Genomic DNA, 16,629 nt, shown 5'->3' with positions numbered 1-16,629 from the left:
AAATATACAAAAAGTTAAATCTTTTTCTTATCTTGGACATTTAATAACTGAAGATGGGAGGTGTGAACATGAAATTCTAAGACGGATAGAAATTGCAAGAACTATATTTGGAAAAATGTTTTAACCCTTTGCTTTTCAACGTTTTTTTGGAAGTTAACTGCTCAAGGGGGGGCCGTTTTTGGATCAAATTCAATCAGCTGTTACGTGTTATCCGCTGGTGCTATTTCAACAGAAGTTGCACTGGTGTGAAAACAAATCATTTGTCTATAAGTTTGAAAAGTCATTATTTTGAAATTTTATATGTTAAACTAGATATTTCAATTTTTGCAAAGGTACCCAAAAACGACAATTTTGATTTATCTTGCCGCTATTTAATTACCATGCTAATCCGATTTCATGCAAAGTTCTCATGCAACAAAGAGCTCAATCGAACGCACGAAGTGTGTGTGCGGCGTGCCGAATCATTGCATTGATAAAGATTTGCGAGCAAATCTTATTGTAAGCTACTCACTGATTCTAAAATAGTTACAATTAGAGTAATATTGTTACACGAATTTGAAAAAACAAAACTACGTTTGTTGTCTTACATTTTTGTCCTAAACTAATGCATTCCGAAACTCATGGCTAGCTTCTAGTTTTATGGAACCAAATTTCTCATAAGTAACACCTTAGCCTGCTTGAATAGCTGTTTACATCTTCGTTTGTGTATTTTAGGTCTACAATTGAGTTTGTGGTATGAATATTTTTAGTAGAGAGAAGACAATTGAACAAGTTGTTGAAATTATCTGAAATTTCTAAGTTCAAATTAGGTGCTTTTGAAATTGTGGATTTGTGTCAAGTCGCATCACAAATATCATGCAGGCCACATCATAAGTCATTTCGCTTACGGGTGTTTATAAACATGACTCATAAATTACATCCACAAAAAAAACAGCATTTACATCAACAAAGCTAAGTTCGAAGCCCACTTTTTATTGAAGATTGCGTCAATCAATTTGAAAATACAATTTTAGTCCGCCAGCGTCGAAACAATGCAACAGCGAATTGAGGAACATGCGTAAACAAAGGAAATGTGAAATAACCCACAGTCAGCAAATCTACATAAATTTAACGTTTACAAATGTTGAATCAATGTAAATAGACTGGATTGCTGACTGGGTCCTTATTGTTTGAAGCACAAAAAATACGCGTAAAGGCGACAACATCAGCAAGGCAGTGATTATGTTTCTGGCCAAAAGAAAATTAACTTTTGACTTCAAAGATAAAAATGATTATAACGAAGCTTCAAAGTTTGTCGTAAAACATTTTGCAGAGATACAATAAACATAATCACTTTGTGCCAGATTGTGAGAAGACTTCCTAGATTCTTTCCAACCATTTGCATGATTGCAAATTATTTTCTATAACTTTATATTGCCAAAAAATGGCTTCTTTGTTGAAACAACGTGGCTACAATTCTATAAAAAATTCTTAGGCCTACTACATTGAAGTAATGAAAAATTTTTTTGTGACTTTGTTGATGACGTTTTACAATATCCGAGAAGTAAAAAATAATAATGATGAATTATTTTACAAAACCGTGGTTTGCAAGCGCTTCACAAAAAATTGTTGGGGGAAAATTTACTATTAGACGTAAAACGTTTGTAAAAGAAAATTGTCGGTTTACGTATTTATAATGTTTATTGCGCTGTTATCGAATTATAAACTGCCTGTGTTGTCTACCTTTGTGGTTGCCGGCCAGCTTAGAGCAGCATGCAAACTAAGCGTTTATGGTAATTGCATCGTGTTATGATTCTCGAAAATTTCCCACAAGGTCTTTATTTTTATCGTGATATTTTCTGCCTCTTCTGTCCTAAACTTGAAGTTATGGTGCAGCATAATCCACATCGGTTTTTAGACTCAGTCTTCATTGAAAATCTTTTGTGTGGTGCATCATTTCAAGTAGTGTCTTCCCCTAAACTGTTACACAAATCGTCCAGGACTCTAGAACCAGGTTGATTATTATGTTTCTTACAGCCGTTGAGAGCCCGTTATTGTATGTGTGGAATTATTACTGTAGAGGTCTGACTAAATTCATGCCAAAGTCGAGCAAATTCTGCTTTCCGGATCCTTGCCGTTATTTACGGTATTTTTTGTTGATAAGTTTAGGCAGCACTTTTCCAAGATAAATGAAGACATCGGTATTGTTCGTCACTTAGATTTAGTTTTCTCAGCATTGTTTATTCATTCTTTGATCCACTAGTTTGTCCCACTTTTGGTATAATCGGATCGTTTATAAATGGCAGGTCTTCACAATAGCCGGCCTCTTATACATTGGGGCAACGTATTCAGATGTTAAATCAATGAAGAAGAAAGCTGATTTGTTGTTTGTCTTATGTGACGCCTAACTTTATGCCTCGTCTACATTACAAAATATTTTGTAATGTACATTGTGTACATTGTACATTTTGTTTGTACATTACAAAATATTTTGTAATGTAGATGAAGCATTATCATCTTTATTTTGCGCTCTTTGGAACAAAACACGGTGCACTGTGAAACAAAAATACAGGACATAACAACAAGTAGGCGACATAAAGCAGGGAAGGGACGCCATCGAGTTAGCTGCTACGTGTAAATGGAGCCTATCTCACAATTTTGAGTGTATCTCACAATTACTGTTTGCAAAAACGCTATTTCTCCGGCTTCTCCCAAAAGCATTTGTAATGATACATTTCCTCAATTGCAAGTTTTGTCAATGAGAGCATTTCCATAGAACGTTTATTTCGAAACCAGGTTTTCGTGTCTTTACCCTAGAGAAGATTTCTTATTGTAACGTTTTTTATTCGTCAATGAATATTATCTGCTTGAAACAACTGTTTTGAATAGTTTGTGGCCTCCATAGCCTACTATTTTGATCGTGGATTGCTATTCTTCTTTGTAGAGCTGATAACGCAAAAAACGTTTGCTATTATTGTTTCTAATTAACAGCTTTGCGATCACTGGCTTTTTTTTGTAGCATAAGAAATTACGCGCTTTGTATTATTGAGGTCAAACCAAACAAAGGAAAGCAAGAGGATGCTTCTCTCTGCTCGCGTATATCGATGCACGAAGCAATTATGAGCTTATGGCTTGTTATTAGGGTTGCCAGATTTTTTTTCTCAAAATAGTGAACATTTTGAAAGCGCGCGACTGCATCCTCAAAGTTCTCAAAGCAGTGGCGTAGCCAGGAATTGTAAAAGGAGGAGGGTTGACGGCCGGCGGGCGAAGCCCGACGGCGTCTTCGCCAAAGGCGACACCCAGTGGCGGGGGGTCTGGGGGGGCTCCCCCAGAAAAGTTTGAAAAATGACTTTGAATTTGTTGCATTCTGAGAGCATTTTCAACAAAAATGTGGGTATAAATATTCCTGTAAAATGGTGCTGTCTGGTGGCATAGCAAAAGGATAAGATCATGTTTTCTAGGGCATTTTTCGGTAATAGAGCTATGTTTTCTTGTTGCTAATTCCTGGCTGAGATATTTGAATGTTTCCCAGCCAGCAAGCCCATATGGGCCCCATATACTATTTTAATGGGCTTGTGGGCATGTGGGTTTTATGTGGGTTTTTTTGTTTTTGCCATATGCGCCCAATATGGGCTTTCTTGCAGAATGTGTTGCTAAATGACAAGGTGGAATATAAAACTTCCAATCTTCAAATGCGTGATCATATAAATGCATTTTAAGAAATTTAGCCACATAAAATTATTGATCATGGGCTAAGCATGAAATATTGATGGGCTTCCCACTTTGTTTATGGGCAGACCATGGGCTGCCCACTTTGTTTATGGGCAGACCATGGGCTGCCCACATTTTTTATGGGCAAAACATGGGCAGCCCACATTTTTTATAGGCAGATCATGGGCTACCCACATTTTTCATGGGCAGGCCATGGGCTGCCCACATTTTTTATGGGCAGACCATGGGCTGCCCACATTTTTTATGGGCAGACCATGGGCTACCCACATTTTTCATGGGCAGACCATGGACTGCCCACATTTTTTATGGGCAGACCATGAGCTACCCACACAGTGATTCAAAGGTTTGTGGGCAACCCATACTAATATGATATACACCTCGATCAGCATTTGTCTAGACTTTGAGATTTTTTAGTTGCCTCAAACGACTTTTGTTGATCTTTTAAACAAACACAAAATGAAATTGAACAAGCAAAATTACTGGAGGCACTTTGCTATGCATTGCGCAAAGCTCACTGCTTGCAGTTGGAGCACTTTGGCAAGGTTAGCAGTAGTACTATTTTTTGTGCTTACGTACCACAAATAGGAAAATGTCACATGGAGCTATATACCTACTCGTGCGTTGTTGATCAAAAGAAAACAGTTCATCATCGTGTGCACTGTCTGCAGTTGACGCTCTTGGCTTTCGCCGATTGAGCACTTTACTGGGGGCACCTTGCTATGCATTGCGCGAAGTTCACTGCTTGCAGTTTGGCACTTTGGCATCTGTCTGCAGTTATATACCTGATATACATATGGGCAGCCTGTATTAGATTTATGGGTTACATATGGGCAGCCCATATTAGATTTGTGGGTTGAGTGTGAGCAACCCATAAATGAATATGGGCAGCCTATATGGGGGCAATGTGATGCCCGCGGACACAATGTGTATGGGCCCCATATGGGCATCTCACATGGGGCCCGTACATCAGCCCATATGGGTCCCCATGTGGGGCCCATATAGGCTTGCTGGCTGGGTTGGTATTGGTAAAACTCGCTCTTTTAATGCAGTTTCGTTTAAAATTAGGCAAACTTTGTTTTAAAGACATAGAGACTGAAAGCATCATTCTCAATATAGTGACGTCACACGCATCCCAAAAGGGGGGTTGTAACCCCTAAAACCCCCCTCTTGGCTACCCCACTGTCTCAAACACATGCCAAAGCCCAAAATACGCGCAATTGCACCCTCTAACGCAGTGGTTCTCAACCGGGGGTCCGCGGACCCCCGGGGGTCCGCGAAGCATTTCCAGGGGGTCCGCGATTACATTAAGATTTTAGGAAATTATTTGCAGTTTATTATCGTGTTTTTTTTGGTAATAGGATCGAACATTTGCTTAATTGCCTATTAGATATTACAATAGCCTACAAAAACTATTTTGATTCATCTCCTGTAGACCTATTGTGATAAATACGAGTTATGACACCACAATGATAAATACGAGAACGCAGCTGCAGTGATTTCAAGGGCATGTGGTGACGTTCTCATTTGAAGCGAAGTAGCTAGTTGTTCTACAGCCAACGTGTAACAAAGGAGATTGTGTTGCTTACTAAAACTAAACCAGTATGGCTAAATCAAGAAAGTAGGCCTACTCGGAAAGTTATCTTGAAATGGGATTTACCTCAGTGTCAGAGGGTGGCATGGAAAAACCGCAATGCGTGTGGATTTGTAGAAAAGATACAAAATTGGATTCGCAAAGTTAATCAGGGCAACTTCGCAATGTTTGAAAAGCTCTCTGAATTTGAATCTGCAAGTCTCAGTGCACAAATGAAACCGAAAATTAGTGAGCATTTACAATCGCTTGAAAAAGAATTTCAGAAGTATTTTTCTGATCTGACAGAAGGGGTTGGAGCATTTCAACGGAATCCATTTTCTCCTGTGATAAACATGGCAACTGTTCCGGAGGAAATTCAAGATGAACTACTGGATTTAAGGAATGATTCAGCCAGTCATGAAATGTTCCTGGAAAAATCACTTTCTCAGTTTTGGTGCGCCATTGCGCCGTCGTACCCAAAAGTATCGATGGAAGCATTACGTGTTATTGTTTCATTCGCCTCCACTTACCTTTGTGAAAGTGGATTTTTTGCTCTCGTTCATATTAAATCCAAGGCTCGTAACCAACTAAACGTCGAAGACGATGCGTCTAGCGTTATCAAAAACACGACCACGTATTTCAAGACTTGCTTCTGTTACGCAACAGCAGAAATCCCATTAAGTGTATTTGATTTGACAAAATAAATGAAAATATCCACTAGTTTTGTGTTATTTTTGACTTGGTTAAATCTGTGTGGAACATTACGTTGCCGTTTAAGCTATAAACTAAACTTTTAAATAAAAAACTTTTGAGGGGTCCGCGACCGCTTTGAGAGCACCAAAAGGGTCCGCCAAGACAAAAAGGTTGAGAACCACTGCTCTAACGCATGCCACACGCCTAAATGAGTGCAACCATGCCCAAATATGCAAAGAATTATTGCATAAATAATATGCAAAAATTGTTGCAATACAATATGTGATGTTGTCTGACATAACAATTTGGTTCATAAATGATACCACAGATGAAAATTAATAAAATTTTACATTCTTGATCTTCTTTAGCAAGTATAGTGCTCTACTTATCACAGGTTGAATCCAGGTAATTGGCTAGCTAGTATCTTGCAGTGTACAACTGTACACAGTATATGATATACCTACTGATGCTAAAATGGCAAGAGACCCACGATTAGAGGTGCTAATTAGAACACTCCTACTTGCTTATGTAACGTAGTTTACTTAACATTCTTTTCATGCGACTGCTGCCTTCAATAAAGGTTTGTTTGCAGAAATTTGTTCTTTAAATTCTAAGCAGCTGAAAGGTATGTTAAAGAACACACACAATTCACTTTTAACAGAATAAACAGCTAAACGGTTTTGCTCAGTGGCGTAGCCAGAAATTTTTAAAGGGGGGGGGGGGGGTTTGACGGCCGTTGGGCGAAGCCCGATGGCAGCTTCGCCAAAGGCGACACCGAGCGGCGGGGGATCTGGAGGCCTTCCCCAGAAATTTTTGAAAAATTGCTTTGAATTTGGTGCATTCTGAGAGCATTTTCAACAAAAAATATGGGTATAAATATTCCTGTAAAATGGTGCTGTCCGGTGGCATATCAAAAGGATAAGATCACGTTTTTATGGGCATTTTTCGGTAATAAAGCTAAGTCTCTATGTTTTCTTGTTGCTAATTCCCAGCTGAGATATTTGAATGTTTGCTTTTGGCAAAACTCGCTCTTTTAATGCAGTTTCGTTTAAAATTAGGCAAACGTTGTTTTGAGGCATAGAAACTGAAAGCATCATTCTCAATATCATGACGTCACACGCGTGACAAAGGGGAGGGTTGTAACCCCCCCCCCCCCCTTGACTACGCCACTGGTTTCGCTCATCTGTCCATATGTTACCCATAACACTGAAAATTCTCTCAACATTGGCATTAGATACAGAGATAGACATTGCATACTGGACAAATTTTAACAATTTAGGTGCAGTTCTTTCTGAAAGAAGTTAGTCCACTTTTCCAGCGATGATCTTAACTTATTAGCCACATCACACATGATTGAGTAGCTGGCCTACCCAGTCTATAAACAAACAGTTAAATGACCAAACTTCTAGGCTGTTAGTTGCTCAGGCTAGTGGTTTTCAGTTTGTCAGCTACCTAGGCTGTAAGTGTACAGTGTACACTCCACTGTTGGACTTCGTGCTGGCCAAGCCTGGCTTTGGCGAAATTACACTGAACTAGCATATTAGGGGTTTTTCCTCAAAGCACCAGACTCATGTGCTTTTACTCTCTAAGCAGCAGAAGTGTATAGTCACTGGTTAATCCATGGCTATTGGCTAAAATACATTGACAAAATTGTAAACAAAAATTAATTGTCAAAATAGTGAACATGTTCACTATCACTATTAGCAAAATAGTTTACAGTGAACATTTTCTTAAAATAGTGATTTGTTCACTAAAATAGTGAACATCTGGCAACCCTACTTGTTATCGCAATGTAATCCATTTCACGCTTTGCTGGAAGTTAGCCAGAAATAGCAAAATTTCACTAAAATCTTGAATTTACAAGAAAACTACACAACTTTTAGCATCAAATTTAATATCATCAGATCCGCCTGGCAATTTTAGGAAAAGTCAAGAAAAACCAAGTGCATGGCGTTACTGTGCTTCAAACAATTAAAGGAAATTTGAGGGGGGGGGGGGCAAATCTGGCCTCCCTTCGAGGAGCAAAGTGTTAATCAATCAAAGTTTAAAATTTCATGGAAACAAAAGATCACTAACGATGAAGTATTATCCAAATTTAATTCAAGCAAAATTCTATTACAAATAGTCAAAAGAAAATTGAAGTATTTTGGACACACAATAAGGCAAAACTCGTTAACAAAGATCATTAATAGAAGGGAAGATAAACGGTAAAAGAAACAAAGGTAGACCAAGAATGATTTGGACATCAAACATCACTAAATGGACAAAATTAAGTTATGAAAATGCAGTACGAACAGCTCGTGGTCGAGAACAATGGCGCATTGTATCCAACCCTCAATACGAGGAAGGAACGTAATGATGATGATGGTAGGTATTAGGCTACTGACATAATCTTACAGGGAAACAAAAATAGCTCGGCTCTGTGGTAGCCTACTAAACAAAAGCAATCACAATTCACAGCACAACTGCAAGGGGACGACGTCAGTGAAAAAAAATCTTATATTGGAACAGTTAGCTAGCCTACATTCATGAAAACAACTTAAGGAGTCGGCAATTGCACAATGCACACATTGCTTTTTTTTCATTATAAAACTAGCCTATTTGAAGATTTGAAATGTTTACCACAACTGACTTAACAATCAATCACTTGGGTATTTCAAGGTAGCCGTGAAGTAAAAGCGGATGTTATAACTTAGTTAAGTGTGGCATGATGAGGCCTATCCTTTCAATACCCAGACAGGTGTGCAGCAGTAGCTACTTGAGCTTGACATCTTGGCCTCGACAGTAAGTGCCCAATTATAAATAAGTGCAAAAATATTATACGCCAGCAAAAAATGGATCTGCAGCAAGTTTTTATGTTTTTTTTTTGTGGCCGCAGTCGAAAGCATCACGAGACGGTGAAAGCAAGAATCAATTCCAATATACAGTAGAACTCGGTTAATCCGGATCTTCACCTAATCCGGATGAAACTAGAAGTACAAATGATTAAAAAGTGATTGAACCATCATCGGTTAATCCGGATCTTCGCCTAATCCGGATGGATTCGCCGGTCAAATCGAATCCGGATTAACCGAGTTCTACTGTATTTCCGAAGCTTGCTCGGTCGGACAGCACGACTGATTGTTTCAAAAGCTGGATACAAAAACAACGCAAAAAAACAAGAACTGTATCATATTGTTTAAGAACAGTTAAGCAAACCTGCATTCAAGATACACTTACAATGGAATCAGCTCAGTTGAAAAGGAATAAAGCAACTTTACAACAACAAAAAACACAGTTTCCATTCACAAGTGAAGTGTCCCAAAATAAATAACCATAGTGAGAAGATATCAATAACAAAAAATATACCATAACAATGATGTTTTGAAACAATCGGAAAAGGATAAAAAATTTGTAGAATCAATAAAAATAGGCAATACAATATTGAAAGACAAACACTAAAGATAGACGGTATGCAAAACTTTGGTAGAAAAGAGTAACTAAAACTCTGCGTCTAACGTAAATTTCATGTCTTCAAATTTAGCCATAACACCAGCTTTCTGATATTCTCCGACCCGTCTCTCGAAGAAATTGGATTTTCCTTCAAGTGAAATTAATTCCATAAAATCGAAGGGGTTTTCTGTATGATACACCTATAGAATGCACAAAACGGCTTTGATAATGTACAAAATACCAGATACCATGATCAAATCAACCGAGAGTAATGAGTCCCAAAGAAATAAGTCAACGATATTTTGGCATTCTCACTTTGCCGTCGGACCATGTTATGGGGCGGAATGGCCCGTTTCGGTGAGTCCGATCCCTTAACGGGGGATTTTTTCAATTTTTTTTTAAATTATCGGGTACCGTAGCCTAATTATCATTGCCGTTTTAGGGTTTGGGGTTAGGGGTTAGAGGTTAGGAACTCACCGAATCAGACTCACCGAATCGGACTCATCGAATAGTAGCAGACCCGTTATAGGGTCAGACTAAAAGTATTTCAAGGAAAGTCTGTACCGGAGTGAAGTGTATTTTATTGAGCGGGTTAGTGCGGCAGCGGGATATAACTTACAAAATAACAATAAAGAAGGGAAATTTGATAAGTAGCACATATTTTTTCGGCTCCGCTCAGCTTAAATAGAATCTTTCAGAGTGATAATTTGCTTCACGCCTCACATAATACATTAGAATGTAATTCTTCACTTGAAACCGAGATAAACTATCAAGGACCGCACGAGTCGAAGCGGCTTTCCACCCCGATAGCTCAGTTGGTTAAACGCCCGACTGTGTACACGAAGAGACTTCAAAATCAAGCGGCGCTGGTTCGACTCACGAGTTGTGCGCACAACGCATTGCGAGGAATTCTCTCTATTCAGCGCCACCAAGTGTATGGAATAACACAGAGACAACAACAATTCCACACGCTAAAACTTCGCTTTGTCAAACTCGGTGGCCGAGCCGCAAAATTTTTTTTCCCACGAACTTTTTGCTACTTCGCATAGAGTGTGTAACTGTGTATACCGTGTCAATGCAAACATTTTTCAATGGCGCGTTTGGTTAAGTGGTTTCGCCTTTTGCCTTATAATCGTGAGGACATCGGTTCGACGCCCATTGAAGTCAACTTTTTTTTTCTTTAGGCCTAGCCTACATTAAATTTTGCGGTGCACAAAAGCTTTTCAAAAAAAGTAAGGTGAGGGCTAATGGGTTAGGGTTAATTCTTAATCAATTTGGAAAATCTTACTTTGAGACTACTGACCACAATCAATTTCTTTTCTCAACTTATTTAAACTTGACTAGACTAAGTGTGTCTCCAGGCTACGTATTTTTTTGAGTTCAATGTTTAGATTTGGACCTGGAGGGCGAAAATCGGTAAAAACAGTTACGCGCGCCGCGCAGTAACCAGTAGGCTGATGGCTACATTTACAGAAATATGCAAATGAGAAAGTTTGTGGGGAAAAAAATTTCGCGGCCGGGACTGCACCAGTGGTTCAATTCTCTACATTCTACAAGTATGCCAAACTGCCAAAATAAATCTCTCAAAGAGCTTTCTCACTCCAAGGGTTAAAAAACAATCAAGTATTGCCTCACAAGCCGCTTACCTTGCTACAGCCCAGATCAAAAAGCAATCGGTCGGCCACAAACTCAATGTATTGGCTCATAAGGGCATTGTTGATTCCTATCAATGCAACTGGCAGAGCTTCTGTGAGAAATTCCTTCAGAAATAAGAAAGGCGACATCAGCGAAGAATAATTTTCAGTTTATCTGACAATTGCCAAAAATGCAACAGGAACACTCAAGATTTTACCTGTTCTATAACCACAGCGCTTTTGATGATCTCTACAATTCGTGCTTCATTGGGTTTGTTCAGCAAATGCTTAAACATGAGGCACGCAAAATCACAATGAAGACCCTGCAAAGATAAACCATGAGGTCACGATTCAGATTGCAATCGCACTTCTACAAATCTGAGACGACAATAAAACGAGTTGGGAAAAAAGTCGACAATACGCATGTACGCCAGAGCTCTTCCACCGTTTTGTTACTGTGAAACCTCTGATTTATTTTTGCTTTCATTGCGAAACTTCTACAAACAAAAATTTAAATCAAAGCAGTAACGTCCTTGTTTATAGCATAACAATGAACAAAATGAAACGACATCTGGCTCCGGCAATTTTTTTCAACTGCTGCCGTAGTTGATCGTGATTCCAGCCTGGAGCCGGAAGGGCATATGCATTGTGCGAGCTGTGTGTGCCTGTGGTCAGGTTCATGAGTTTTGATAAATCTAATTTTATGTGTTATTGTGATACTGCAGCAATGCAAGAATAGCTACACAATACACATGGTGCCTGCAACATTAAGCAAACCCGTAGCGTCAAAGTAAAAATAAAGTAAACAATTATTTATGGAGCGTAGGGCTACCACAACCAACACAAAATATTTAGCAGTACGACGTGTTTTAAATTTGCTACCTTGAGCAATAAAGGGCCAATTCAAAGAAATATTTGTTTTATTTTCTGCACAAATATTCATTGTACTCTCCCAAATTTGCGTATAAATTTACTTGTTTGCGTGATGCGAACCTGACAATGACATACATCGGTATGTCCAGGTTTTTTTTAAAAGTTTGGTTTGGGTGACCTGACCGCTAAGTAGTTTTAGGAGACCGCAAGTGTTTCATTTAAATACCAAAAAATATCCACAAGCCCACAACTACATATAATCAACGCAACATAAAATGAATTATTCGACAAGGCACAGCTTAAATGATTGTGACAGCGACCAAACAGCCTGCCCAACACGGCCGCCAAACAAAGTGTGCTTGTTGGCTTCTGCTTGTTGTTTCCACACGTAAAAACTGATCATTATGCGCCATAAATTAGAAATGAACATTGACGAGTATCGAAGGTGCACTTCTTTTGTGAATAACTCTTTGATTCAGCTGTTAGCTGTACCTCCACTTATTCTTTTTTCGGGACGTGAACTATTGATCGTAGGCTATATTCGTATTATCGACAAGACATAGTGAGAAACAACCATTACTTTTCTACTGTAGTTGCAAGTCCAAATTTTGGGAAAACGCTGGAGAAATTTGGGGGACCGTTTCGGTCCCCCAAAACACCTTAAAAAAACACTGGGTATGTCAACAAGACATTTATTGACTAGAACCAGGAAACACCTGAATTTGAATTGTATATATTCAAAGAAGTGCAGTTAAATAGCTGGTTGTTGAAAACACCACTCACCTCTACCCAGGGTGTAATAAATTGCGGAATGGCCCGTTTCAGTGAGTCCGATCCCTTAACGGGGGATTTTTTCAATTTTTTTTTTAATTATTGGGTACCGTGGCCTAATTATATCATTGCCGTTTTAGGGTTAGGGGTTAGAGGTTAGGAACTCACCGAATCAGACTCACCGAATCGGACTCACCGAATAGTAGCAGACCCAATAAATTGGGGGGGCGTAGTTGCTGATGTAAAGGCGGCCGAGAGAAAGGAACTAGCCACCCTACTCTCATTAGTGCCGAAGGCTTAGTACAATGTGAATCTTATTTTTTTCATACCCGACACTTGAATAAAGTATGGGACCCCCTTCACCTTATTATACCTTAAATATTATTGTAAAAAACTTAAATATGTTGAATTTGATTGCGTTGCTGGGCTTCGTGTGCCTATGATTCAACAAAACTCTCAACCAAAGCTCTTTTTAAATCTAATTTGAAAAAAACCGAAACATTCTCATTCATATGAAGTGACATTAAGAGTTGGCTAAAGGTGAAGAATATGATCATTCTTTGAGGATATCTGTGTGCTACTCTCAAAATTTTGATCTTAAAAATTACATCATCTAAACCTAACGCCATAAAATTGCTGAGATCCCAGGTCATGTAGCACCAAAATCCTGACCAAATAGTCGCCACCTCTAAATAAGATAATCACAGTTCCGCGTGCAAAACCTCAAAACTGGCAACTGCGATGCCAGTCAGCGTTTTTGTGCTTGTGTAACGCATTTGTTGCGCTGCTTACACGCACTTCATCAGTGATGAATAATGTAAATGTGAAGTGAAAAAAAGCAAATAAGATACATACCAATTCCTATCTAGGATTCAAATTATTTGAATAGTTTATAATTCGAATCCACTATTTTAAATTGCCAATCCCTACACAACGCATGACTTTAATAGTAGCATATTTGTTAAACGGTTGCGTAATTTTTACGTAATAATAATGCAATAATTTCTCGATCTAATATTGAACTGTATCAATTAAAAATCCTTCGCGACCCACTGGTTGGAATGCACTAGCTTAGGTTACGCAAAATCAACCAAAGAAATTCAGTGAAAGAAATAAGTGAGCTATCCATAGCGATGTTGAGAACGCTGGCTATCCGATACGAGATGACAAGGATTGTCTCCACCCTGTTATAAAAGGACGCTTTTGGTGGCGTCAGTAAACATGGAGTTGAAGAAGGAAAACTCACCTCGTCTCTGCTGATAAGTTCATTCGAGAAAGTTAGACCTGGCATTAGGTTTCTTTTTTTGAGCCAAAATATTGCTGCGAATGATCCACTGAAAAAAATTCCTTCCACAGCAGCAAAAGCAACCACTCTTTCAGCGTAGCTAGAAGTCTGGTCATTAATCCACTTTAAAGCCCATTCAGCCTTCTTTCGAACACATGGCATTGTTTCGATGGCATTGAAAAGAAACTCACTACAAATTGAAATGAGCAAAAATCAAGTCAAAAGCGCATCACTGTGAGGCACACAATCAGACACCAAACAGTTCCCAATTAAAAAATTAACCATTTTTAACATTGATTACAACGTCAGCAGATGTTGAATCAACGTAAAAAGAAACCGATTTACTAACTGGGAAGCAACGTTTTTTGGATTTTATCTGTAAAATTTTTAAGACATTTTGCTTTCAAAACATATCATATCATATTGACATGTTGATTAGAAGCATGGTTTGAAGCGGATCAGAGTTTGTGTGAAGCTATCACGATAAGCGGTTTCGACTGACCGTTCGGCGGTATCTCTGATGTAGGTATTGATCAAGAGTGCGTACATTTCCGAATGTATATTTTCAATGGCGATTTGAAAACCGTAGAAAAATCTCGCTTCAGGAACCTGCACTTCTCGTGCAAAGCGTTCCACCTGTAAACAAGTGCGTTGAGAATCGAGATATAACAACAAAACCAAATCAGCTGATACACTAAATTAAAACAAAGAACATGCCAAGTAAAGTTTCAAAAAGTAATCAACTGAATGGTAAGTTTTTATACCATTATTAAAACTATGCTCACTGCTAAGTGCAAATTCGTAATTTTGCAAAGAAAAGTTCTCTGTTTTAGAATTACGAAGTACAGTTTATGACTCAATGTCAAATATATCTACAGCAGAGGAAACGGAAAAACTAAACAAAAAAACATTTCAAACAGAACAAGGAATGAGGAACAAAGCAGAAAATAATAGAATTATGGATTGAATCCTGAAGGGCATTGGAAATAGTGACTGGTATTAGTTTGAAAACTACAATTATCACCTACAAGGTTTTCATTGACAATTCCATCGGACGCGGCAAAAAAGGCAAGAACATGGGATATAAAACTCCTCTCTTGTGGCTTCAAGCCTTTCCAGTGCTCAGTATCTTGACTCAAGTCAACCTGAATTACAGCACAACACATATCAATAAATAGAGTGAAACCCCCTCGGCCCCTCAGTCATTGTTATTTTCTTAATCAATTGCAAGTATTATCATCAAGTGCAGAGTGCAGAAGTGTCAAATTAATGGCTGTTTTCAAAAAGCCGGCTATATACTGTAATTGTTTATTTTACCATTTCAGATTTTTTATTAACAATTAACTACAACAATGTGTCATTTAAATTTTTGACACCCATGCGAAATAATTTGATTGGTTAGAGTTGAAAGATCAAAGCTTTCAGATGGTCTTTCTTGATGTCGTGCAATACAATCAAATTGGTGCAATAGCCTTCTCTCTGCCTCTGTTTAAATGTTGTTTACTTAAGACAAATGAAAAGCTAACCTCTTCAGCAGTCCAAAACGATGCTTCGGCTTGTTTATACATTTTCCATATGTCGTTATGAAGTATAGGAAAGATAACAAATCGACGAGGATTATCTTTCAGTAATGGCTCAATTTCTTTGTCAATCTGTTTTGTGCAGGGATGATGTTAACTCATTTTCTTGAACTTTGCATTGAAACACATATATAAATTGGAAATTAAGCATCTGACTCTTTGTGTACGGTACATTAAATACCTCAAGGCTTTATAGCAATTTGTTATACAAGTAGCCCAGAGCTTGTATGATGGGATATTTTACTTCCTTTTAGTTTGTCATTAATGAAGCTGGGAAGGCAAAGTGTAAGCTACAATACAAACTGAAATGATTTATATACAAGATAGTGGTGAATTATACATAGAAATGATATCTGAATTAGAACACAAAATAAAAATGCTTTGTGGGTATCTGCAGTCATTACTACAAAGTAGACAATATCACAATAATGACTGACAAAAAAGTTAATTTGGTTCTTTGTAGCACATAGTTATGATTATTCTTTCATGATTAATACTATAATAATATAACAATTTCACGTACCTGCCTGGGTTTTGCATAGCTACTTGAGATTTTCTTTTGATAATGTTCACAATTACAGCAGCAACTACAGTGATTATTGCTACCGCTTTTCAAATTCCCATTAGAAACAACAGCAACATTGGTCATGATAGCCTATTTGAATGTAACTAGCGTATCTGCACATATATACACAAGCTTCTAATCTAAAAGATGTGATGTCAATGTCATTATATGAGTGTTCAAAACTGTATGATAATCATATATTTGTTACGGTGCATTTTAACACGTTTACTGCAGCAATGCTACAGGTTATGTGGCACAATAGCTCGGGTGGAACCTAGTTCGTACCCTCAGTTCGTACCCTAAAAAGATAGAGAGAAAAAACTCAAAAAAGCTGAAGTCGCTGTTGGGAGTTTCCGCAAACAAACAAACTGAAAAGATCGATAGAAAAAAATAGAACAAAGCCGAAGTCGCTGATCACAGTTTCCGCAAACATTTTAAAATTTCCGGTAACGATCCTAAGAGTTTGCCGAAGTCGCTGATCGTCGATCGCAGTTTCCGCAAACATTTTAAAAAGG

General features: G+C 38.2%; 2 protein-coding genes across 2 annotated transcripts; one reads left to right on the top strand and one right to left on the bottom strand.

The window, feature by feature from the left end:
* The first annotated feature begins 5,466 nt into the window (after window positions 1-5,466).
* LOC145785229 (zinc finger BED domain-containing protein 5-like) lies at window positions 5,467-5,985 on the top strand. Its single transcript, XM_082596914.1, has one exon. It carries the CDS (start codon window positions 5,467-5,469, stop codon window positions 5,983-5,985), a length of 519 nt encoding a protein of 172 aa, XP_082453040.1.
* Window positions 5,986-8,455: 2,470 nt separating this feature from the next.
* LOC145785102 (ribonucleoside-diphosphate reductase subunit M2 B-like) lies at window positions 8,456-16,241 on the bottom strand. The gene is made up of 8 exons (XM_082596804.1): window positions 16,073-16,241; window positions 15,496-15,621; window positions 14,998-15,114; window positions 14,472-14,605; window positions 13,931-14,159; window positions 11,259-11,363; window positions 11,053-11,166; window positions 8,456-9,606 (listed from the first exon to the last, which is right to left on the bottom strand). Exons 1-8 carry the CDS (start codon window positions 16,196-16,198, stop codon window positions 9,454-9,456), a joined length of 1,104 nt encoding a protein of 367 aa, XP_082452930.1. The 5' UTR covers window positions 16,199-16,241; the 3' UTR covers window positions 8,456-9,453.
* Between the last annotated feature and the right edge of the window lie 388 nt (window positions 16,242-16,629).

Source organism: Aplidium turbinatum, chromosome 16 (genome assembly GCF_918807975.1).
Source record: "Aplidium turbinatum chromosome 16, kaAplTurb1.1, whole genome shotgun sequence".
Classification (NCBI taxonomy): domain Eukaryota; kingdom Metazoa; phylum Chordata; class Ascidiacea; order Aplousobranchia; family Polyclinidae; genus Aplidium; species Aplidium turbinatum.
The sequence above is the reverse complement of the archived record's forward strand: the minus strand, read 5'-3'. Positions and strand labels throughout refer to the sequence as shown.

What these genes read in the sequence shown, in the direction of transcription:
- LOC145785229 (XM_082596914.1), top strand. Translation starts at nt 5,467, where the DNA reads ATGTTTGAAAAGCTCTCTGAATTTGAATCTGCAAGTCTCAGTGCACAA.
- LOC145785102 (XM_082596804.1), bottom strand. Translation starts at nt 16,198, where the DNA reads ATGACCAATGTTGCTGTTGTTTCTAATGGGAATTTGAAAAGCGGTAGC. An exon ending in CGTTTTGGACTGCTGAAGAG is followed by an intron (nt 15,115 to 15,495) that starts GTTAGCTTTTCA and finishes GCTGTAATTCAG; the next exon opens with GTTGACTTGAGTCAAGATAC. An exon ending in GCGCTGTGGTTATAGAACAG is followed by an intron (nt 11,167 to 11,258) that starts GTAAAATCTTGA and finishes TTATTTCTGAAG; the next exon opens with GAATTTCTCACAGAAGCTCT.